The following is a 26,584-nucleotide window of genomic DNA, read 5'->3' on the forward strand; positions in this document are numbered from 1 at the left end:
GCGTACGTATACTTCGTAATTTAATTGAATAGTCTTGTTGGAAATGGATTTCTTGGATCTACTTTTAGTTTTAAGTTCCTATTGAAAACTAAGGTATGTTTTATAATTTTAATTTAAAATCAATTTTTTAATAGCCCAGGGATCCCAGAGATCTAACCGTTAGACTAGAGAAATTTTTATATGGAGGTGTCGAAAAAGTTCGAGTTACCTCACCAAATGGAATTTTTCTCGGGGAATCTATGGCTTAACGTAATGGTCTTTATTCGAATGGAATATTAATAGAATAGATGTAGGTTTTCTAATATATGCATAAAAAGGAGACCGTTGTAATAGTTTTTAAGGCCAAAAAGGAGCAAAACTTGCCGGACTTTACCTGGGAAGAAGGAGGAGAGAATAGCGAGTGGTGAACGTGTAAGGGTGCTGGAAAAAGAAAGGGATGCCGTGTGAGGGATTTAAGGTCTTAAAGGGTTCACGGGTTGAGCGCTGTGAGAAAGGCTTCGCTGAGAAAATTAGAAGATACCACGGCCAATTGAGCCCCGTAATTCAATTTCTCTCAGCTAATATAAATTATGGCCACGTTAAGGTTCATTGACTTCGGTCTTGATTCCGTTTCGCTCTGGACTCCTGTGTCGATATTGAGGCTTTGATTACATTTCCCTCACGAGGGAATCACGCTTTCTCCTCATTTTTTACTATTTCTAAAGCCGAGGGTATGATTCTTTTTTCTGCTGAAACTCTAACTTAACTCGGATCTATTTATTTAATTGAATGAACCTTAAAAATAAGTTATACCATTCTAGCGTCGGCTTTAGAGTTAATGAAAAATTTAAACCATTTTTTTATCCAATACGTTTCGTTACGATATAAGAATTTCTAGTAAAATTTGTCTTTAAGATTAACAATAACAATTTGTTTTGGCTATAATTACGGAAACACGCGTACAACTAACCCAAGAAAACATTTCTAGGGCTTAAAATCAATAATTGCATAAACCTTTGAATAATATCATATTTAAAAAAGCCTCTGAATTAGTATTTAATCCCCGTTTTCATCTCATGTTTTCCTTTGTACAAAATGAAATTTATGGTGCATATACCATTTATGCTTCAGCTTCGGATAATTAGAAGACGATATAAAGTTTGCATAAAATCTATTCTGATTATAATTTCAAGACTTTTACTTACTAATTTTACGTTTATTTATATATTATCGATTAATTTTTTTAGTTTTTTGCTGTCCTTTTCTAGCAATTCACGTATAGGTGCATAAAAGTTTGTCTGAGATAAAGTGGGTTATAGGCTGAAAAATTGGAAACAATTATTTTAGATACTTCAAATATTAGACCAGCCAAAATATTTTAAGAATGATTGGTAAAGGTTTTTGGTAACTAACTCTACGAGTTACTCCGTGAGTATCATTAGTTCATACGGTATATTGAAAAGTCGATTTTTATTTGTGTTATTAACTGTTCAAGGAACATAGGTGTTTTTACGGAGGAGCGCGATTCGCTTAAATCAGATAACTGTATCCTATGGTATAGACCGCTAAGTCATTCCGCTGCGTACTCATCTGTTCCTGGTTGCATATCCGCGCCATTTCATGCCATCTTCGCAAATTGTGCAGTTGCTTCCTTGGCTTTCTTGATAATCTGACTTGCGTGAATTTTTAGTAATGATCTAAAATTTTTGCCTGCAATTGCGCAATTAGTGAAGCTAACAAATGTAAAGACCAATCAGAAAATTTTAATTGTTTTATTAACTGTTCAATGAACAGAGGTGTTTTATCGGAGGAGCGCGATTCGCTTTAATCAGATAACTGTATCCTATGGTATAGACCGCTAAGTCATTCCGCTGCGTACTCATCTGTTCCTGGTTATTTGTTATTTGTTTTGAAATACATTGTGTGATGCGAATACTTGAACCATCCCTCACGCCAAATTTTCAACGAAAATTTTGTAATATTTTTCAGTTTATTTCATAAATTCTGTTGAAGTTGGTCAGTAGTAGTTTTCAGCAACACCTACATTTTCGGTAATTTACCCCCCTACTTATTTCATACTCTTTTTAGAATTCGCTTTTTTCCCCTCCATACTTATGACTTAGTCTTTGATTTAATTTGCAAATTTATGATATATGCTTGCGCATATACTGTTTTTATTCCTGAAAATTTAATGGAACAGTTAAAACTTAAATTTTATCCAGGTTTGGAAGCTATTGCAATTCGTTGTGATTTGTGCATCATGAGGATTTTTTATTTTATTTTACTTAATGTTAATTTAAAGAGAGAGGAGTAAAATTTATTATTAGAGTTACAGGTTGATTTCAAATTTTTAATGTTTTAAGGAGGGAAATGTATTCATTGGGATTCATATTTGCTCACACACCTTTCAACCTGCAGTTGTATATAGCTAGGTGAGGTTAAAGTTCACCCCATGTTCAGATACGGTCATGAGGATATCTAACAGTCGGAATAGGAGATCGTTTCCATGGGATTTCCCTTTTAACTTGCACTTGGAGGATTTTTTTCTAAGAGCTGTCCAGAAGTTTCATCTTGGTCTCTTCGATGGGAATTTTACCTACTAGGCCACCACGCTCTCTAATGATTATTTCCGGACTTATTATAGAGAACTTTGACCAAAGTAAGGTTTGTGATTTTCTATTCTGAGATTTTTTCCTGCGAGTGGTAATTCTTTTTCTTTTTTTTATCATATCAATTTCAATAGTTATTTTTTGTGCATGTAAGTCGACAAATGTTTTCAATTTGATTTAGCTTTTGTGATGCTCAAGCTTTAATTTATTCTTTAAGTTGATAAACATGACTAGTTCTTGAAAATATAAGAAATAGTCATTTGTACGTAATTTATGTTTCGTTTTCAAGAAATTGCCATTTCTTTCATTTTTCTTGTAAATGTTTTCTCTCTCTTTTCTCACAGCATTGAAATGGCATTCAAATGTATTTGAATTTCATTGTCTAAAATAAATTTCATTTTCATATCTTAAACGATTAAAAAAAGTTCCTGCAAGATTTAAGCCCGGCTTCTCTAAGTACGAAATTTGGAATACGATAATTTATAATTCTTATAAAAAACGCAGGTAAAATGACTTTTGAGTTTCTTCTCAGCTAATTAAGTATCTAACGAAAGGAATACTGTTTTAAAAAATATTTTGCATTCCTCCACGCATGAAAGTATTTTCGGCATTAAATAATGAATTTTATGAAAAAAACGCAATTTTTGGGAGCAGCAGGTAATTACAGAAGGGATTAAAATTCAACCCAGATATTTAAGATTGTCCAGAAATACATTTTCTGGTTCCGTATAGTTCAGTAATTTCAAGATTGCAATATTTTTCTCTTTTAAGCCTCAACAGGGAGACATAGAATTCTCTAAGTAGAGAGGGGCGTTGGTTCTCAATAAATTCTTAACGAAATTGATTGAAATGCGCCTTAAATAGCTCAGAGTACAGACAAGAAAGAAAGAGCTCACGAATTCATGAGTACTCTTCGATGACCTTATTTTTTTCTTGAGCCTACTTCATGTCTTCATTTTACGTTCTCATTACATAAAATTTCATTGAAAATGGAATACAATAGTGATTAGCCTAGCGCAGGAATTTTTTCAACTCACTCCCCTAGGAAACACTGCCCTCTACCATAACCTTGGCTGTACTGCGACCGACTGTACCGAGAAGAGCAAATATACGAGGGAATTTTAAAGCAATAACGGAAAGAAATTTCTCGAAAGTACGTCTGAAATAATGAACCGAATATCATACAACGAATCAAGTATCATGTAACTGTATTTCCACGGATTGGCATGTGCCCTAGGAGGTCATCATTGCTCATCTCATCTCACCCAGCCACTATTAGACCAAAAAAATCCTCTATCAATATGAATGGCTCCAGTTGTGGCTGTGACAATAAGGAAAAAATGTATGAAGAGCGATGTACCATTGACGGAACCTCAAGGTTATAATTTAGTGTAGCTGAAATTGTACTCTTGGGTTTTTTATAATATTTTCTCAAATTGGAAAATTATATTTTGCCAGATAGGCTGAGGCGCCCTCCATAGTCCTCATAATTGTTTTATTCTTCTTTTATTCGTTTGACATTTATCTTAGGACCCATACTTCCCTACCCATGGGTGCTTGGAAGGAAGCAAAAGAAAATAGCGATGAAACCATCGGGAGAAGGATTAAGGGGTCAATTTAGACCTTATTTTCTGTACTCAAATCATTATCAAGAAAAAAAATCGATGATGTTGTTCTATACAGGGAAGGGCATAGATACTAGATGCTCTGCCAGAAATAATGGGAAGAAATCTTTTAAATTAAATACCCAAACTAATGATTCAATATGTCATCCAGCTTCCATGCACGTGTATTTCCTCGCAATGGTGTGTGCCTCGTAAGGTCATTTTTTCTCATTACTTTTCCATTCTTTCTCCGAAGTTGAATTAAGGGTTCGATATTCTCGCGTGCGCACACCTTATCATTCCATCGAAGTCCCACCGCAGGATGAGAGCGAAAGAGAAAAGAAATTTTCTCGTGTCCATTGGTTTCCTAATGACCTCCGCGTTAATTAATATTGATCGCCTGGAAACAGAACGGACGCACGGGTAGATGATCTAAAGGCGTGGCAGTTGGAAAATTTTCTTCTTGTCTCCTTTACACAATCGATACCAACCTTGTACAACGAAGTGGGTCGAATTATGATTTTTTTAGCAATCGAATTTGCCCAGTGGTGGAAAATATTTTGCTTAAATCAGTGTCGCCTATCCAAATTTTTTTCTGAATCGAAAATGCGGAAATTCATTCTGATTATGGAGAAAATACCTATGGAGAAGAAACAACTGTAATAGGATCAATTTTCACAAAAATCGACGATAAAAACACATTTCAGCAATATATATACAGAGTTGAAAGTTTATGTAAATATTGCGTGAGAATGATGATAAAATGATGACTGTTTCTAATCCGCATATCACCAAAATGCCAGGCCGCGTTTGACATCACTTCATTTTTACCTTTTGAAAGTCGAATTGGCAGTAAAGTCACTTCTTTTCTGGTACCTAGTAACTCTTATAAAATGCCTCCATGATCCTGTAGTAGGAAATAATTCCCATTATGGTGGCTAAATAATTTCAAAATGAATTACTGTTTGAAATTCTTATCGGTATATCTCAAAAGTGATTTGTGGAAGTTATAACGTGTACTGAGAGATATAGTTATATGGCTATTTTGTGATAAAGTTGGTGCTATTGTATAGATGACGAGGATTATGAAGATGATCGTTTCCCAAGCGTGCTGCAACGTGCATTATCTGAAGGTGACAAAATTACCATGAGTCTTTCTCATTGTTATTCCGCCTCTTATTAATAATATCTCTTCATAGAGTATTCATCTTCACCATAACTTGCCTTGATGTGCACTTTAAAATCTAAAAATCTGTATCTTTAAAATAATTCCAGTTTTCATTCTTGTAAAATCGTTTTCTTGATTTTAAAATGTATATATTATTATGTTCTACCATCTTGATTTTTTTGGCAGAGAACTGGAATGCATAGATATGCATAGATCCACATCACATATCCATATCACATTTAGATTAACCATAATTATTGTTTAAAAACATACTGTTAATCTTCAAGAAATACAACGTCTACCGAAAATATACTTCGTCTCCTGACTCTAATTAACCATGACGTTATCGCCAGCATTTGAGCCAATTTCCTAATTACTGCGCGGATATGACAGAAGTGGTGATAATTAGTGCATCGTCTTTTCGAATATGCATAACGGCCGTTTTTTTACACGACCGTAATGCATATTCGAAAAATAAAAAAAATCAGAATGGTAGAACTTAATTAGTATATACATTGTAAAATCAAGAAATCGATTTTACAAAATTTGTATTTATAGTTAAAAACGAAAAATCGTGTTTCAATTTTTTTGGGTTAATTTCCATTGTTAAGGCCTAAAACTTTGGGAAAATACATAATTTTTTATGCACTTCAAGTGTGTATTTTTATTTTTCAAAACATCGTAACCGGCTAGACCCTTAATTGATTTAGCAACGAATCACGATTTCCTATGTAAGACCGCAACCAAAATGCGTTAGGAAATTTTTTCTTCCTCACGAGCCGGCCCAAAACTTGGGGTGCGCGGGATACAGGAAGGGGTGGCTTACACGAGTAAATACGTTTATTACGGTTTATTGATACGGTATTATTTCTTATATTTTTCCCTTCGCACCCCTTTTTTACCTCCATTTCCGCTCCCACCTCTCCAAATTCTAATCGCAAAAAAACTGCCGCGACAAAGACTGCTGGCTGACCCTTTCCAATTAAATCCGTTACGTGCTTGCGCTAGCTTGACTGAGATTCGAAAGGGTGATCAAATGGGTGTGAGGCGTACTGGGAGATGGAAAAAAAACTATTACTCCGATAAGGTGGGATTGTAAAGCTAATCGCTATTATGTATTTCTTCCAACCAATTTAGATTCCCCACTAGGGAAACCTTTGTTTTATTTTTTTTACTACCTCAAAATTACAGTCGTGAATGCAGTTTTATTTGCCCCTAGCTATCTTATTGTTAGTCACATACTACCCCTCAAGTGATACACGCGTCCTCTAATCGATTTACTGTGATTCTCATTCTTGATTTTTTTCCCTCAACTTTTCTTCCTTACTTTTGATATTATAAACGATGGGAGTGGTGAGTACCGAAATTACCTTTCAAAAACAATATTTTGTTTTCCCTTTGCAGTTCCTGTTGATTCATTTTCTTCCCAGACTATCCTAGAAATTTTCTCATAGGTGTTTTTTACTCACCGTTTACACACTGACCTACTCCGATTTATGCATTTCTTCGTTTATGTAATACTTTTTATGTCGTTCTTACTATATTTTATTATCTTATTTCCCATAAATCAATGGTTTGTGATCTAAAAACACCATATTGGACTTAATCATGTAATAAGCAACAGAAACTGCAACAGACCTAATCATCTTTATTCACAACCACGTGGTTGCAGTAAAAACTAGCCAAACTATTTCGATTTCTCCTACTATGGATAAATCGGTTGCGGAAGAAGACATGAAAATTGTCGCACATCTTCTTCAATTGCTCCGTTGTATATCTGTATTTGGATTGGTTCTCCAAACCAGCTATGGATATTAAATTGCATAGAAACAACATCCACGGCGTAATTGGGTTTTTCCTAGACCTCTGCCTGAAGGTCTAACTTCAATTTAATGAAGGCTAAGAGGCGCTTGTTAACAGTGGAAGTGAAAATAAACGACTTAAAACATGAGTTTACTTGGTAAAATGTGTAAGTCTGTGCCCTGGAGGCGGAAGCGGACTCAACCACTAGCATTTTGGAAGCTATAAAATAATCGACCTTGTGTTGAACCCGAAACAACTTCATTGATGCAATGCACTAGTGAACTTAGAAAGTTTATTGGGTGGGAAAAAAAAGTGCCACGACATGGGCGTACACAGCAAGGGGCAGGAGGGGGCAGTCCCCCCTAGAAGCAAAAATCGCAAATTTCTTTAAGGGTAATAATATTTTTTCAAGCAAATATATTTAAAAAATAATAAAGAGCTGTTACAGTTTCCTAAAAATATTGATTTCATTCACCTTTTCCATGCTTAAATCTTACCTACAACTTGAAAAATCATGGCTTGCCCCCGCCCCCACCCCCCTAGTTTTGATCCTGGGTCCGCCCTTGTGCCACGAATTTTTAACCCTGAATAGCTGATTCCGATAGGAACTAAAAAATAACCAATGGTGAATGCGTAGGTTTCCGCGGTGTAATCTCCTCCAATTGGCGGTGGTAGGTGGTAGCCATCGTCCCTATTAAAGGTGTCCGTCCGGTCTATATCAATTGCTTCTCGGATAAGTCTGGAATAATATCAGCATTCTTTAACTATTATCCTGGCTTCGTCAAATTTAATGTCATGTCCCGGTGTCCCTTCGACCTGAGGGCGCAGGCAGCAGTGCTAGCGAAACTGTTGTCATCAATGAACAACCAGACGCAATAGCACCGGAAGAATGGAGCCATTGGAATTACCATTGGTGTTTACGTCGGAAACGTGCAATTTTTTAACTATAGAAATTTTATTCTAGCACTCTGATTGGCCGCAAGATTGCCCTGTTGCCGGATGCTCTAGGCAAATCCACGAGACAACAAATCACGATTCATAAATACTTGGTATATTGAAAAGAAATATTAGCTACAATGAATAAATCTTCCTTGTTCAGCTATGTCCTCTTACGGTTAAACTAATATAATAAATAATAAAAAAAACTAAAATTGCACAAATAATGGCACCCGTAATTATCAACGTTATTATAGTTCCGGTTCATAGAATCATTCTTTTAGACCAAGGGTCTCCAATTTACTAGGCCACGAGGGCCACATTCCAAGTTCCGAATCGCCCCGCGGGCCGGATAGCAATATTGCCGATGACTGAAGTATTCGATTCCAACGTCTACTGAAGTATCCGGTGGCGTATTTCTTATTTACGAACAATTGAAGGCGATTTGAAGTGTAGCACAGCGCTGCTATGCTCCTAGCGGCGTCTCACAAAGTTAAACGAGCGAGAATCGCGCGATACTTGAAACGAGTGCGCGGGCCGGATGAAAGACCTCCGCGGGCCGGATCCGGCCCGCGAGCCGTATTTGGAAACCCATGTTTTAGACCATAGATTCCTTTAGGACCATTCTTGCCGATGGCTTATGTAACTTTAATTCTCTCCTTATGACATTACAAATAAATTTCTCCACAGGTGTCCCTGGGATTCGTCTGATGGAGGTGAGGATTCCGATGCACACAGTGAGAGACCATAGCGCCCGATTGGAGTGTCACTTCGACATGGAAGGGGAGTCCCTCTACTCCGTCAAGTGGTACAAGGACGGAAACGAGTTCTACAGATACCTCCCCAGGGACATGCCCCCGGCGCAGGTCTTCCCACTCCCTGGAGTCACCGTCGATGTGAGTACTTGTACACTAATAATCATCATGACTTCATGTTCTCCGTACATATTTAAAGTATTTTCAATTATCTGCCATGAGGCACTTTGGATAACCGATTAGAAATAGATGTAATGGTCAAAGATGTTTTTGAATATCTTTTAATGCACCAATTGCTACAGACCTTCAAATTATCTTGTGCATGTAAAAATTCATAATTTTATAAGCAAAGAAAGATGAATTTTTAATCTCTTTTTGCAGATGGAGCGAAATATCCAGTATTGAATGTAATATTCTTAATTTTTGAGGCATGGTTATTTGAAATCTAAAATTCATTTGAAAAAAAAAGGAATTTACTACGCTCTTGCCCCACATTATATCCATGCGCATTGCCAAATGTGGTTGACTTTCATGATCTCGCTCTCACCCTTCCCACCCAAGGGAATCCTCAACACTTCTTTGGCATGGAAAATTGCATGCTCAAACACATGGAAAATTGCATGCTCAAACACATGAAAAATTGCACTCTTACAACAAATATCGGTTAAAAATTAAAAATCTTAAACGTATGTTTAATTTATTTTTTCAACCAGTGAATTTTAAATAAAATCAATTTCAAAACAAAATTTATGATGCCCTTTCTCTGGATTATCAGTGACGTTACATTTAGGAAACATTGGAAGTAACGAAATCGATAAACCAACTTCTCTTGCTAAGTTATTCGATAGTAATTATCTCGTAATCTTAGTTTTTCATTCAATATGCTGTTTCGTGATATCACTCTGGAAATAATTGACTTTATTCGTAATATTTTAATTATATGCGTCTTACCGTTTTTGAGTTGGGAAAAAGATTATATGGTAAAACTCATTTGGTTGTCTAACCCTGCTGTGGGATCACAATATTCCTCATCAACTCCTATGAAATCAATTTCTCAATTGAGTGATGTGAGCGTGTTACTAAATTACTTATTCCTTTGTACGGTTGACATTATTTTCATGAAATTGTAGCGCTCGAGGCGGATCACAGGGCATACGATAATTGGCTTTCGTAGGCATTTCAACAATTTTTTCATGCTATGGGCCATTTTTAATGCAACTATATAATTTTTTAATTATTATTTCTGGTTAAGGAAAACCTGGACCAAACTTAACCTTCTGCAATAAATTTATCTCTCTCGGTGGTTCTTCTTAGGTCATGTTTGACCAAATTACACCCGTTAGTATCAAATATTTATTTGGAATATATATCGGTCGCGGCAGGAGAGATTTGACGGGACGGCATTTTAAACATAAGAGAATTTTAATAGTTGTGTAATCTCCATAATTTTACCGCTCAGATAAAATATTCTCATTCAGATTACTTTATGGCAAGTGTGAGATGTCTTAAAGTAGACGTGATCATGAAAAATTATTTTCTAAATGGCAATTATTTTGTTTTCACCCATTAATTTTTCACAGAAGATATTACCACACTTTAAATATTTCCATTTGTTCATATTAGTGAAATATTTTTGGTCTATTTTTAAAATTCATAATAAGGAATTCCATCTGAATTTGAATCTACAATGTACTACATGAAACTATAATCCAATATATAATACCGCGGAAACCGTCTTAATAGTTGTGTAGATAGGGATGATAGGGCACCAGCCGTTGACTGAATAGTAAAAGAAAAAGCACGGTGGAGATATTTTACTATTGATTCTTAATAAATATACGATAGAAAAATTACTTAATTTCAGGCGGAAAAATGCATTCATTTGCGCATTTGTTTGGCAAAATGTCTCTATTTTTGTCTTTTCTGCCGGAGCTGAAAATACAGTGGTGATAAAAGATGATATTCTTCCTCAAAAAGATAACTATTCTTAACAGCTCAAGCGAACTGGGATTTCACATGGCCTAATATTCTCCAGCGGATCCAAGCCTAATTCATGTGGAAACTATTGAAGTGACCATATATTTATTTGTGATAAAACATCATTCTTCCAGCATTTCTTCGTCATCATTCCTTTATGATATTTTTTTCCGGTTGTTTCCTCTTCTCTTTCTTATAGATCCACAATTCGACGGAGAGCACGGTGGTGTTGTCTTCGGTGAACCTGTCGAGTACCGGCCGCTACCGCTGCGAGGTGTCCGCCGAGGCCCCGTCCTTCCAGACCGTCTCCGAACATGGAGACATGGTCGTCGTCGGTGAGTCATCCAATATGTACTGGCTATAATCAAGCCCTATGAATATGAATTTTGAAACCTGAACCAATCTTAATGGTGGAAGTAATATAATCGAGAATATGCGCCTTCTGAAATCTTCATCAAAATCAAAGAATCTCGGGAACAAATTCCGAGTGAAGTGTTCGTACACCTCTATTAAAACAAAACCTGTATTTATGAATTCACAAGACCATGGCTTGGTGATGGAAAAGCTAAATGCGTAAAGTAAACAAATTTTGAGTCATATTAAATGTTATTAGCATAGTTATTTTTTTCATTTTCACTAGGAATCCCAATTTTTCTACAGTTTCAATCCAATTTAACTCTCGAAGTATTTTAAAGTGCCATTTTCTTATCACTAAAAGGAAATAAATAAAAAAGCATATATGTTACATTAGAGTAGATTGAAACTGGTGAAAATCAATAAGTATAGTATCTCAATTTGATTTAACCTAGAATGGCTTATGTCTTATGCATATTGTCTAGCCTCAAATTCTTCTAAATTTAATTTCAGTGACTTTAAATTTACGGATGGTGATAATCCTAAAATATGCATGTTCCGAGTAAAACTTATAAATTGAAAGTAAATCCCAGGAAAAGGGACACTGATTGCATCTTGCTTTGGAAGAGTATATTAAAGCCTAGCAGGCTACTGGTGGGTGAGATATTTCATTTGCTTGGAAGCTTACTAGGAATTATTTCATAGTAGTTATTCTATATTACTTGGAAAATATTTTGTCCAGTGTTAAGTAAGAAGATTACAGCTAACTTTTAGGCCCTGTGTTCAGTATTAACTTCATTTGCTGTAAATTCGTTTATGAGGTCTATCTTAATTTTCACTGTAGTCACCGCTCGTTACTCATTAAAAGGTCCTAGTACAAGCTAGACATTTTTCGTTAGCAGAACGAAGAATGATATAACTAATTTTCATCCTAGACTCAGTGATATATTTAAAATCTGAGGTACCAACAAACGAAGTATCTGGGACAAACGTTGGGTGCTATATATATGCGTATTACGCCGGCGAAAATTAGGTGCATCTCGTTAGTGCGGGGTGTTAAATTTTAAAATCATGTGAGAAAGAAATCGTGGTAGAGGAAGCACCGCTTAATGCTGCTTAAATTTTAACACTTACTTGAATTAATTACATGAAGAGGTCATCTGGGAAATCATTTCTCAACCCCGCATGAGAAAAGAGGAAAGATTGCGGAAACTTAATCAACACCAAGGGAGAAAATTAGATAAGCAATAAAATTTTCTTTCTAGTAGGAAATATGACGCAGATTTATTACTCATTTCAGTGCTTTTTTCTTTCAATGCTTAATCACAATGCTGAGACTTTCCGAAAAACATTCTCTTTATACCTACCTTTAAATATTACCCTGTATTTTTTTAAAATGCCAATTTGGCTTAATATTAAAAGAATGTTTTCACAAAGAATGTTGAACTTAATCGTACCTGCTTATAAAGTTACTTGGTCACGTGCTTTTTAGGGTTAACTTCGATGTTTTCCCTCTCATCGTCGGGAAGACACTCTTAGAATTATTGCAAAAATTACTTTTCGTAATTTACCTCAGCAGCCTCTGAGGTAGGTATAACTGCTAGATATTCTGTTGCTTGACTGAAAGTTTTAAATGGTCATGGCGCATCATAATTTAATGGCAAAGCTCTTACGGCACTTCAACTCTGCGGTAGAGCAAGTGGGTACCACTGATAACTATGGCAACGGTGGTAAAAGTTTCCCACAGTGGAAAATAATTATCTAAGTGCAAAACTTTGCTACGATTATCTTCCGTGCCGTGAGAGACAGTGTGGAGACCCTTGCAGCAGAGGACGACAAAGAGTGTAGCAGGAAACTTTGTCTTCAGTGCACTGTCTCCTGAGTTTGGGAGTAACTTTTGGAAATCAAAATGTCGGTCTGGGTGACTGCCGGAAAGTGTTTCCCGTAAGCAGCCCTGATTTTTAATGTACGCGTTAAAATCGTAAGTTAAACACTTTCTTGCGGCAGATAGCTGTACCGAGCTAATCTATCGGGCTTAATTGCTAAGGAAAAAACAGATAAAAGGATTATTTATGTAAATGATAGATCCAAGATTATACATTCAACATTAGTATTATTGCTGATAGAGCTGTCAAGGGAATATATTTCCAAATTTAGAGTTTTTTGACATTTTTTACTAGGCTAGGATCTGATGGAGACTTGCAGGCTACGTTCTAGGCTTATATTTATTGGGGAATAAAGTACAGGTTCTTTCAGAGTGACACAGATTAAATCAATTTGGATCCTCACGGCATATGCACATTCCACAAGAACGATGCAATAATAGATATCTTTTCTGAACAGATAACCGTGGGAGTAAATTTTTACCCTGATCAATAAAGGACGGCAATTTACGCTAGATGAGAATCATTTGTCCTATCACTCCAATGCGAAGTTTTTCCTTTAAACGGCTGGTGTCTTAACATCCCCCGCCACACTCCTAGTCAGCCGACCTGCTGGGTAGTATGTTGCTGGAGAAGAGAGAGATTCACGTTGAACAGAGTGTTTTTGCCCCCAGGCAGAGGAAGAAATGAGAAAAGATAAGAGGTCGACTCCATAGCATTGGAAGACCCCGGTCTGCAGTACCTTTGGAAGATAAGATGCTAAGATAAGGACGGGATCGTTTAAGGGGGAGATAGTTGGTATTAGATGGGATTGGGAGGATGTGGGGAAGTTGAAGAGACCTTCGTTGGTGGCCACCCCTCTCTTTAAAGAACTTATTTTCGAAGTTTGCTGGCCCTGGAGACATCTCAGCCACTCAATATCCCCATCTCCCATCCTCCTCATAGTAATTCTTTGCTTCAATTTTGTGGTGTGTGTAACCTTCAACTGAGTAGTTATTCTATTATTATTATTGTACCTGCAAATGAGAATTCGCGGCTTTATGTGTATAGTGAAAGTACAGCAGAACTGGTCACACTGTCTAAGTCTATTCTTCAAGTAAAAGCGATTAGCGAATTCGGTCCAGCGGAGAACGACTTAGCAGTTGAAGAATCGAGGAGCCTCGACTTTATAGGATGCTTTTAAACTCAATTCGTTGAGTGCATCAGACAATAACAGAGAATGCCAGGAATTGCAGAGGAAAGTAAGTAATATTCAGATTAATTGTGACTGTAATCTCTTGTGGTGACATGGAGAAATAAAATATATCATCATTTATTTTTATGAAACCGATGAGTAATGGAGAAAGAGAGAGACCCACTCAGTGAATCGATTAGCGAAGGAGATTTTTATGATTTTACTTGAAAAGGTAGTTGCAGGGATTTTTTCAATAATCCACTCTCTGCAATAGGTCATAGGATTGCGTCTTAATTTTATTAAAATCTTAAAAAGGATTGAAATTTGAGGTCATTTTGACTGAGAATTGATGTGATAATGCTGAGGAATTGGAGTAATTTAAACACACTTTTTTATTTTTCAGTATGATTTCATACATTTTTTCACCCAAAAAAGATATCTCGTTGTTCTGCAAACATTTTTCCTTACATTCTTCTGAAACCAGAGTGCCTTACTTTATTTATCTCAGCAAAGTTGCGTAAACGTATTTAAGAAGATATATTTACACTTTTTTTTACTTATGGAGCTAGTGAAAATGTACTCGCGTTCATATATTCTGCACTCTATGCATTATGCACAGTAGAGTGCAGTTTTTCAAAGGAAGCATCGCCACCCAGTCACTAGAGTGTGAGGCTTTTAATTTAAGGTTACTGTATTCAAACACTGGGTCGGAAACCCCATGCAAATCCTTGAAGTAGGCGATGCCCGAAATGAAGCCCCGTTTCTCTGAATGTGCGTATTTTATCAGATGCTAATCCTGGGTTGACCTCTAGCCTTACCAATGAAACATCAGCCTTGGGGTTAGGTAATTGCGTGACGGTGTTTTCTACAAACATAGACGAACAATTGTTGCTATTGCTTTTTGATTTCACCTAAATAATTCCACAGACGTTATAAGCCTATTGAAGCCTGCTTTCCTCCTAATGAGGAAACGATTATGCAAGCTGCAGAAGTCTCTCTTAAGAAGGCCTTTCAAATGGGGGTTGGTCAGAGTTTGATGCCAACCTCGGGAAGGAAAGTCTAAAGCTGTGTGGAAATTCCTTGCGTAATGTTATGTGAGCCCCTTAGTTGGATGCTGAAAGCATGTATGGACCTACGTTCGTGAGCTTCTTCAAGGTTCCCATGCAAACCGAATTGTCAACAGATAAATGTAGGGATGCCTTATTCCCTCCATGACAACCTTTCCCACGTCTTTTCTACTATTTCTTCTATCAGGCCTTCTCATATCCTTCTCGATTCCCTTTAATGGAGAATAGGTGATGTATTCATTAGTTAGGTAGACTCTCAATACAAAGGCTGCAGATTTAAACACTAAACCTCAGATAGATACTTCGAGTTAAATAAAATTAACCGAAATATCATAAGGAAATTTGGTAGCCAACGACTTACTTAAATTATTAAATTTCATCTATGGGAAGCATCTGGTTTACGTTTAGGCACTTATGGAGATAAGTAAAGAAAGGTGAAATATTTTCTATTCATTAACTAAATTTTTAGAGGGTGAAGTTCAAAGAATCGGCTTCATTATTGTTGTGTGGATGGCTAAGGTAAAAAAACACCACCATACAGAAGATGTTACCTTTTCTTCTAGCATACTCTGTAAGACTTTTGTTGAAATAAACAATTTTTAAATGTGCTGTGAGTTACAAAGCATTTTAATGAAGCATGGATACATCATCACAGGAGCAAGATGAAAGTGGAAGGAACTTATGTAAGAAGAATAAGTTGCAGATTGACTAATACAGAAGACAAGGTAATGGAATCGAAGTGCACGAAGGAAGTTGAGTTAAATAGACAAAGTAATGAAGTAGCTCATTTTGCAATTAGTGCAATAAATAGAATGTTTATATCTCCCGCCCATACGTAATAAGATTCGATTTTACCCTCCCGATGTTTTGGCCGCGTCATTTATCAAGAGCTCATTGAAAAGTGAGTAAACTCGTATACATTTTTCGTTTCCCCGGGAAATATTCAAGGCTATGGGCAAGGAAAATGATCAGAAAAATAAAGAAAGGCGGGTCTGATTAAAAAATAATGTCGAGCTTTAAAAAGGTAAAATTATTCGTGTCCGTCCAAATAAAGCTTGAAAAAAAGAGATAAAGCAATGCAACGATCTAATCATTTTTTAGGGCGGCGCACAGTGGGCTGAAATCGAAAAAAGCTGGACAAAACCTCGAAAATGGTTTTTTTGAGTATGGAAGTTGAAACTTTGCACAGTTGTTGCCAACACATTAGTGCATTTTTTTACGCAAAATATTTTTCTTAGGCTAATTTTTTATTTAAAATACATAGCCTCAAAGTTGAACAAATTTGGCGCAAATTGCCCGCTTTGAATTTTTTTCGAAATTCAGCATGTTTAAACTAATGTCACACCTTTAGTAGTAATTCAATAGCAACAAAAATTTATAAAATTGTTAAACGGTTTGTTATCATCGATTAACATCAACTTTCACGACGTAGTTGTAGTATTTGTGACCAATACGATACAAAATGGCGGACCCTGTTTTTCGTCGAATTTTTGTGTTTATGTAGGATTTTTAAAAAAGGATCACCGAGTTACCTCGAGATATTTACACCACATATACAGCAAAGTATATAGATTATGATTATCGGAAGTACAGCTGCGACCACCTGCGACGCCGAAATTAAGATCGATTTTTCGAACGTGCGGCACCGCCCGGAGCTGGCTGCTGGCCACGGGAATTGCCGTACTCGACGGATGTTGGATAGTGAATCATTTTAAGCAAATTTACTGTATAAAAGCTATGATATATTATTACTACATTTATTTTCCTTTTGTTTTAACCTGATTTTTTTTCTATCTTGTAATATTTATCGTCGATGCAGTACAAAATGGCGGACGCTAATTTCATTAACATTTTTGCCCGTGTGTGGCTGTATAAAAAGGAGGACACCGAGTTGCTCTCAGATATTTACATCGTAATTGCATCAAACCTTTTAGAGTCTTCATCCACGGAAATAATCTGCGACCGCTCGCAACAAACTAAATAAAATCGATGTTTTTACCGTGCCGCGCAGTCCGTGGCTGCTCCCTGGGCTCCTGGAATGTCGTGACGCAGCGTACATTATAAAGCGCTATGAATGCATAGCCTTTGCTGAGGATGTATTTAATGTTATTATTAACGATATAGTCTTTTAGGCTTCTTTCTCAGTTCTTCCATTTTGATAAAAGGTTATCAATGAATATTTAAATGAACCCTATGTACATGTAATAGCATCACTCCGAGTCGGTTGATAAACTGTCGCTTTCACTTCGAGGCTGCACGATTTCTGGGTCATCGTCATTTAGTAACAGTAAATTCCTCACTTCTATCGGCATTATTCGGGATTTCTTCGTAATTAGGGGTGCGGTGTTGGATATTACAAGATCCGAGGTCAGGAGGAGCCGACGAAAAAAGTCATCGCTGGGGGATATTCTAAAGTGCTTCCTGCTAAAGCTTTCTCGATATTTTCTGCTATCTTTATTGCGTGCTTCAATTGCTTCTTCAGATAATTTCCCTAGAGGAAGAATCATCTCTGAAGCTATACATGCTCCGTGTATTAGGACCTTATGAACGGTCGGGGGCACCATAGAACTCATAAACAAATATTTCTCCGACCTAGGCTCATTTTGCCAAACTTGCTTATACTGTGAATGCCCAGAACTGCCGTCGAAACCATATTTACAAATCAGAGTGCACTTCAATTCACTTCTGGCATCAGGAACAGTTGCCACGCAAGCTAGAATCCGTGAGGCAGTGTGCGAGAGGAGAGTTTGTTGATTGACTTCGCACGATATTTCTATAATCTCTATGCCATCCGGGTACGCAGCATTTTTAGCAAACCTCACTCTTTCATAGTTCGGGTATAATTTATGACCATGGCTTTCAGCTATTTTCCGAAGACCCTTGTACTGGTATTTTGTTAGGTGCATCGATATGATAACAGAAAGAGCCTCGTCTTCTGACATCATGGAGGAACCTGAGATTGGTGTCTTCCATTTAGCTAGGACTCTCCTTGCTCTGCTTGGATTGGTCGTTGTAATTTCTTTCACTAATTTGGAGGCCGCCTCATCTCCTTCCTCTCTTAATGTCATCGATGCTGCGAATGATAAAGTTGCCGCCGAGTGAGAAGATCTAAGACTTTCAGTCCTCCTCCTCTTAGTTCTTTCGCTAACTTTATCATTTTTTCCGGGCGTCCACCAGATTATAATGGGATCAAAATGAGTAAAAAATCGCCCTTAAATGCATTAAGATAATTCAACAACTCAAGTCACTTTTTAATCGCATATACTTACCCAAAGAATTAGAAGCTGTTGTCAATTCTAGAACGTTTTCTGGTACATGTATAGGTGCTTTCATCCACTCAATATTTCTCCTCAAAAATCTTTAATTGTTTCTACTGCAGGCTTCTCATTTCTTTTGGTAGCGAATCAAAAAATATCGTTTAAGAGAGTCACTAAGGCCCTTCGTAGCTTCAATATTACCTTGCGCGTGAAATTTTTTCGTCAGATATTAGGTACATTAAAAATTCATATCTCTCCGCAAAGGATTTACATCCGCATTTGACAAATTTTTTATGAAGCAATAGACGAGTTACCTCGAGACCAGACATTTTTAAAATTGCTCCAAATTTGTTGTTCAATTCAACACGTTCTATTTCAGGCAAACGAGTTACCAATAACAAGTAACATACATGAAAATTAAAGAAAGGGTCAATTCTAGAGGCGTTAATGGTAAATAAAAAAGGAGAAATTGCTTATAGCACGAGGAAAATATGAAGAACTACAAATGAAAATCTCTTACCGGTATGGATGATAGATGCTTGGTGAATGAGAGATTGACACCGCCAATGCAGTTAAAGCAGAAAACCGATGAGATTCCCCGGAGTTCTCAATATCCAAAGCGCGTGTATCCGAGTGCATTCAAAGTCACCACAGCAAAACTAACCCTTTCACTGTATATTCAAAACTAAATTCATATATGCATTTCTTTCTGGAAACGGAATTTCCGAAAAAAGGTAAAAGGGACCGCACACGAGCAACGTGGGGTAATAAAAAGACCCTTTTCGCGACTACCGCATGGGGTGGACGGGCAAATACCAACCAGCTGCAGGCTGGTCGGTTGGTTGTAAAATCTATTTTGTCCTTGAGGTTAGAAGCAGGCTAATAGAGCCGTTTTACCCATCCAAGGGGTAAAATGCACGAGCGGAATTGTCAGAGTTTCAAGTCAACTAGTTTGCATTCGGGAATTTGGTAAATAGTCACTAGTCAGTAAACATGGACAGAGGAATGAATTCATTTACCTAAAGTGACAAAAAACCAACTTGAAATGAAATGGTAATAATTATGTTGGAATAAAACATATCCACAGCAAAGACTTCATAGCGCTGTATGATGAACGCTACGTCACGACATTCCAGGAGCCCAGGGAGCAGCCACGGACTGCGCGGCACGGTAAAAACATCGATTTTATTTAGTTTGTTGCGAGCGGTCGCAGATTATTTCCGTGGATGAAGACTCTAAAAGGTTTGATGCAATTACGATGTAAATATCTGAGAGCAACTCGGTGTCCTCCTTTTTATACAGCCACACACGGGCAAAAATGTTAATGAAATTAGCGTCCGCCATTTTGTACTGCATCGACGATAAATATTACAAGATAGAAAAAAAATCAGGTTAAAACAAAAGGAAAATAAATGTAGTAATAATATATCATAGCTTTTATACAGTAAATTTGCTTAAAATGATTCACTATCCAACATCCGTCGAGTACGGCAATTCCCGTGGCCAGCAGCCAGCTCCGGGCGGTGCCGCACGTTCGAAAAATCGATCTTAATTTCGGCGTCGCAGGTGGTCGCAGCTGTACTTCCGATAATCATAATCTATATACTTTGCTGTATATGTGGTGTAAATATCTCGAGGTAACTCGGTGATCCTTTTTTAAAAATCCTACATAAACACAAAAATTCGACGAAAAACAGGGTCCGCCATTTTGTATCGTATTGGTCACAAATACTACAACTACGTCGTGAAAGTTGATGTTAATCGATGATAACAAACCGTTTAACAATTTTATAAATTTTTGTTGCTATTGAATTACTACTAAAGGTGTGACATTAGTTTAAACATGCTGAATTTCGAAAAAAATTCAAAGCGGGCAATTTGCGCCAAATTTGTTCAACTTTGAGGCTATGTATTTTAAATAAAAAATTAGCCTAAGAAAAATATTTTGCGTAAAAAAATGCACTAATGTGTTGGCAACAACTGTGCAAAGTTTCAACTTCCATACTCAAAAAAACCATTTTCGAGGTTTTGTCCAGCTTTTTTCGATTTCAGCCCACTGTGCGGCGTATAGACCAGAAAGTATTAGCTAATTAGATAGGAACAAATGGATAAGTCTTATGCATGATGAGTAATCTGGAAAGTTTATTGGTAGTGTTATGTATCCTGTTTATCAATATGTTTAAATGACATAATCAATGCAGTAAAACAGAATTAAAATGAACTAACTTTATGGAGGCATTAAGATTGTGATGACCAGTATTCCTTATTTATATTGACATGGTAAGCGAGCGCTTTTTTGAATTTTAGTTCCCCAGTGCTAACATCTACATCACAGCTCTCAGTAGTCTGCAAGTGCATAAAAATTGAATCAAAAGGCTACGATTTGAATGCAGATGATCTCTTTATTTCTCCCCTAGTAATTATTATTAAGCTTCAAGAAAAGAACTCGTTCTATTCGGTGAATCACTTTGTAAAAAACAGCTAGGTATCTTCCTTCACTACCATTTCTGAGTTTTCATACAGGAAGGCTTCTTCTTTTTTCTTGCTGCACACTTGTGCTCGTGTGCTTTTATGGCTCTCCACCGCGAAAATATCGCCACTCATCGGCACGTAATTCGCGTGAGATCCGTCTTGTACGATGGCAGCAAAGAGTACCCTTTCATGCCTTTAAATCCCTGTCTGCGGCAAAAGGATGTGACTATATGACACCCGGTATTACCCTCGGTCCACCCTCCAGGCTTCCGCTAATAAAAATGAGAAAAATAATACGCAGACCTGCGCTATGGCGGGAAAATACCTTCTTTTATGTCGTAAAGCATCACTTTTATACGTTCTCGGTGGGGGAGATGGGCACTAAACGAGATCTTGAACGATTGGCAGCACGCGATGTAGATGAAATCACTGAAGCCTTGACGTAAAAAATAGAAAGAAAGAAGCAGGGAATAAATTTGAGAAGTTGTATTTGTAATCTCAGTGACACCTAAGGCCATTTACGAAATAAGAATGGGTATGGTTAGGAAAAACATATGAATACTTTTGCTTTCAGAATGATATTACTACTGTATTTATTCAGGCTACTGCCGCTCTTCTTCGTTTTAGGAGAATGTTATGACCAATAAGATTTTTTTTAGATATTATTATTATTACGATTATACATTTATGTAGAATTGACTGAAAGTATATTTCTATTAAAGACTCTTTCAAATGCTACGTCGAAATTTTTTGGCAAAACTTTCGCGAGTGCCCGTTAATACCGTAAAATGCCGTTAAAACTATTATGAAAAGCCACTGCGTCATCTAGAGGAATGCAAGTCAGCAATTACATTTCATTGGCCACGTGCAGCTATGGAGATTATTCTGCAAGGAGGTTGTCGTTATATTTATCCTCATTCATTCAAATTTACAGCAATCCAGTTTCAAGCAATATTTCTAGATTCTCATCAGTTAGCCGGTTTCATCATTAGAGATTTAGTTAAATTGATAGAATTATGTGGCTAATAAATGCAGTTTAACTCTTGTTTTTTAATCAGCGTACTATCTTAATCGAGCTTCATTTGAAAATGCTGAAAATTGACTTCAATTCTGGAATGTTTTATGCATTTCGAATTCAGTGCAAGTTATTGAGTCTCAATAAAGCAATTGAGCGTGATTGATACATGAAATACTTTTTCACCAAACTCTAGGGAGACCATCGCATTTTATTTTTCTATAAGTCGTTGAAAAACTTTTTTATTTCATCTTGTTGGCAGCCTTGCCTGTAGAGGGTCCTCGCATCTCGGGAGGCCGTCCTCGCTACCAGGTTGGCGACACTGTCCGCGTCAACTGCACCTCGGGGCGGTCCAAACCGGCGGCACAGCTGATCTGGTTCATCAACGGAGAGCAGGTGAGTAAAAGAAAAGGGATATTAGGATAATGGTTGCTGGCTGATCACAATGCTCCCAAGCATTGCAGTTACTCTCCATACACTTAAAATTACGCCGAATACAGGGAGTGCTGATAGTTGTTACTATTTCAGTGCAGGACCTCACCTCAAACATAGCCCTTGTGATCATTATACTAATGAAATGAGTGTTCTCACCCCGTACATGCTGGTTTGATTAAAACTGTTTCACCAGTCATCCTCCGAGCACATTAAAAGCAAAGGTCTAACACTGAAGACAAAAATGACCTGTAGTCATTCATAGCATACCGAGAAAAACTGTTTTAATCATACCATTATGCACGTACGTAATGGGAACCTCAAAGATCGTCAACCCTTAACTTGAGCCCCGTGGAATGTTTTGTCAAGAAATATGGATCAATGTTGTCTTAATCACCCTTTCTCTGGCTTTTAAATTTCTGGCTCTAAAATAAATATTATCCAATTGGGAATTTCTGCATCGCTGTATATTATGTATTATGGTTCGTAGCAAATGTTTTCCGAATCTTCTGGTTACGATGCAAGAATATGGATTGTTTCTGATGTTATGGTATAAATTGCCCATGAAATGTCAAAATCTAAAAGCAACAAAGCAGCTTTTTTTTTAAACAACGCCCAGCTTTGTCCAGTAATTTCTTTTACGGTATATCCGCATTAGAATTACAAGTTGCACCAACGTTTTTTTCTTTGATGTACAGGCTTCCTCAGTGTAATCCTATGTTGGTGATTATTCTATACTCTTAGGCTGCTTTACTGAGCAAATCATCGCTGTACGCAGCAATACTAGAAAATAACGGAAGCACTAATTTCGCTTTAGCTTGAGTTATTTACCTGTTGTTGCCTGTCGCGCCAAATCTCCGGAATCGTGAGTTACATTTTATATTTTCCCTCTACCAGGCGGATTCCTCGTTCCTTCGTGGTCCGTTGATGGCTAGTGACCGTGAGGGGTTGGAGACTTCGACGCTAGGATTGGAGTTCAAGGTGCGGCCCAAGCACTTTCGGCGCAACGGCGACATGAAGCTCAAGTGCCTGGCGACTATCGCCACGGTGTACTGGCGCAGCAACGAGGAGAGCGTGGAGGGCGACAGGCCGCACAAGGCACCCGCGCTCGAGACAAGAAAGTGGCAAGGGGACGCTGCAGCATCCGCTGAGGCCGCTGCATCGGCTTCCGGGGAATTTGGAGCCGATCGGAGCCGAGGTATACACGTACATACATACACGTATACACGTATTGATGACTCTTCTCTCTTTTATTGCTCTGTATTTTTGAGTGCTGTTATTCTGATTCACGATAAGAATATCACGGTCAATATTGATGAAATTCTTCAGATCTCTTACCTCAAATGTGAAAAATGACATATTTACCAACAAAATTGTTGAAAAACTTAAAAAATGGCAATAATTTCAGCCTTTAGGCTATCTATCAAGATAAAGTAAATAACAAATCCGTCATATTCACCATGAGGTACTTTTGAATACAATGCTATCAATAGGTACAATAACATTATGATATAAGAGGTATTTTCCAAGCTACGTTGGCCATTGTAATACAATTAAGTGGAAAATCAACTGTAATTTCCCTTCTTTAGCAAACTGTGCCCTTCGTTTGCTGAAGAAAAGGGATTTTCATGTATACCTATAACGAGATTAGAGTTTCGTGTAATACCAGGTCCAAGATGAGTTTTTCAGAGACCCTAAAATTCAGCTCAGTATTGACAGATAACAAAGACGTGGAGGGATTAGGTGATGAGAACGATGAAATATAAATTTACAATAGGCCTTCACAAGGAAAATTATTTTTCCTCTACTTAAAGAATTCTTTCTCTCCCGGTTCTTTACAGGGGCAGCAACCAGGTCCGCAGGCGTATATAGCTGTGATCAACTTTTTCTCCTTCTCCTCTTTGCTGTCAGCAGTATGTTTGTCTCCTCGACGTCCTGCGTGAGCTTCGTCCCTTTTAGTAGGTAACGATTCTCCTGAGTATTCTCGTAAGCCAAGTGATTTTACATCCCGAATGATCCTTGTGGTGCGACCTACCCCTGATCTGAACCTCGCTCCCTACCGGCTTCTCAAACAACCGCCGGGGACAAAATAAGCAAAACAAAACAGTAGTTGTGTCATTGTAATGTGCAATTATCGGGGGGGGGGGGGGTACTTAGAACCCGTGGATATATATTATGGACTTTTTATGGGACGGACTGGACTTTGAATAAAACAAGAAGAATGGATTCATTTTATAAATGTACAGACAATTAATTATTTATAAAAAAATTCCTCACAAAATAACTATCTCCATCGATTAACTTAATTCTAGTGTGAATGGGTGTGTGAGTTCATTTGTTATGTCGTGATGTATCTCTGATATTTAAAAATGTCCCGTGTCATGCTTTGCACGTATAATCAAGAGAAAATGAAAGTAATCAGGCAACTTAATTTTTATCTTTTATGTACTCACTCATTTTGTTGCAATGCCCAAAGACATTTCATTTGTTCTAAAAAGTTTGTGCTATCTTTTATATCATTTGCTTGGCCAACGATCAACGTTCAGTCATCAAAGAATTGGATCAACCAATACCTTAACGCATAATTTTGGGAAAACCTAGTACTGCGAATTTCATTATTTAACTTTCGACTTTATGCATTTGCACGAATGAGCAACATCCAAGAGATTATTTTTAAAGTTATATTGCTGGGAACAATGTAAGAATATTTTTTTGAGAATGAGTTGAGAAGTCACATTGATTCATACTTTTAATAAATTTATTTTCGACTTTGTTTATAATTCCTCCACAAACATGGAATGTCGGGATATATAATTAAAACAAACGGCTGTCTACTTGCTATCACTTACCATACGATTGGTTTGGATAGGGGTGGAAAAGTCCGTTTCCTTGGGCCACGTCCCACTGCAAGATCTCTATAAGGGTTTTCAGGTTCCTCACAAAGTATTTTGGCTGAATCCTATAACGTAAGCTGGCTTCACCTGGCTCAAACATTTGGCTGTTATCTAAAAAATACTGTTTGAAAACATTTTAGAACCAATACGTTCTTCTCGAAAATTTTAGTAATCCCCATAAATGATGAAACTTCTATGATGAAACATTTCGATGGATAAGAAATTTTTTTTAAAATTATTCAATATGTGTACTCGGTCTTGAACGGTCTTTGGTATGAATTATCAGTGACATGTGATTTTTAACTGTGGAAATCTGGAATACTTTCCTGCTTCTTTCTCAAAATGATGGCAATTTATGAATTCTGTATTTTTATTTATCATTTTTTCATGAAAATGATGCCTTTATGCTTTTCAAAACTTCCCATCTCCAAGGGTTATTTTATGGCAATGCCAGTTTCAGCTGGATGCATTGCATGCTTTCATTTTAGTCAATTACCTGAAGCAGTGGGTATATCATGATATGTGAAAAGAAACATTTATGCATTTGCTTGGTTGTTGACTCAAACATAAGTGTGAGAGAATTTAAGGTACTCTGAAAATAAAGTAAAATACCCTTTCATACTTTGTTTAGCACATTTTTGTATTTTACTGAGGATCTTATACCTACATAATCTGCATTAAATATGTTTATATCTATTTTTATATTATGTGTATGTCAGAATAATTGATAATATATGTAAAACTTTTCAGTGTTAATGCGCCCTTTGTGTGTTTGTACAAATTGTTGGATAAATGAATCATTGTTATAAATAAATCAAAAATCCTTAGGCTCTGTTTGTGTAGCTGCTCTCAATGAACCTGTTTGTTTGGACTTGGCAGAAATCGGAGGAATTGTTACAAAGGATATATTCTGCAATCACAGATTAGTGGGCTATCAAAAGGCCACAATGCAGTTGGGTGTAGAATGTAATTACCATCAAGGTATTGAGTGTAATTTTAGGGTCCATTCTCAGTCACCCCGAAGAGGAGGATGTTGATGATGCCTTTGATTCTTAATTTGATGAAGACCTCCAGGCTTAGATTGCCTCATCCTCTTCCCTATAATAAAAATTCTTTCATAGCCGATTGTTATAGCTTAAATTACTAATTTGGATTTTTTTTCACCAAAGGAGACACCATGATAGTCCTGGACACAATATACCACT

The 26,584-nt window shown here is 37.0% G+C and overlaps 1 protein-coding gene across 1 annotated transcript in view; it reads left to right on the forward strand.

Moving 5' to 3' along the window:
- LOC124157120 overlaps positions 1-25,608 on the forward strand; it is a 190,250-nt gene extending 164,642 nt beyond the window's left edge. Inside the window, exons 2-6 of the mRNA XM_046531624.1 lie at positions 8,790-8,995; positions 11,031-11,166; positions 22,316-22,449; positions 23,383-23,683; positions 24,327-25,608. Coding sequence (XP_046387580.1) covers positions 8,790-8,995; positions 11,031-11,166; positions 22,316-22,449; positions 23,383-23,683; positions 24,327-24,451 — 902 coding nt within the window. The 3' untranslated portion in view covers positions 24,452-25,608. The remainder of the gene's footprint in view (positions 1-8,789; positions 8,996-11,030; positions 11,167-22,315; positions 22,450-23,382; positions 23,684-24,326) is intronic.
- The last annotated feature ends 976 nt before the right edge of the window (positions 25,609-26,584 follow it).

Source organism: Ischnura elegans, chromosome 4, assembly GCF_921293095.1.
Source record: "Ischnura elegans chromosome 4, ioIscEleg1.1, whole genome shotgun sequence".
Classification (NCBI taxonomy): Eukaryota; Metazoa; Arthropoda; class Insecta; order Odonata; family Coenagrionidae; genus Ischnura; species Ischnura elegans.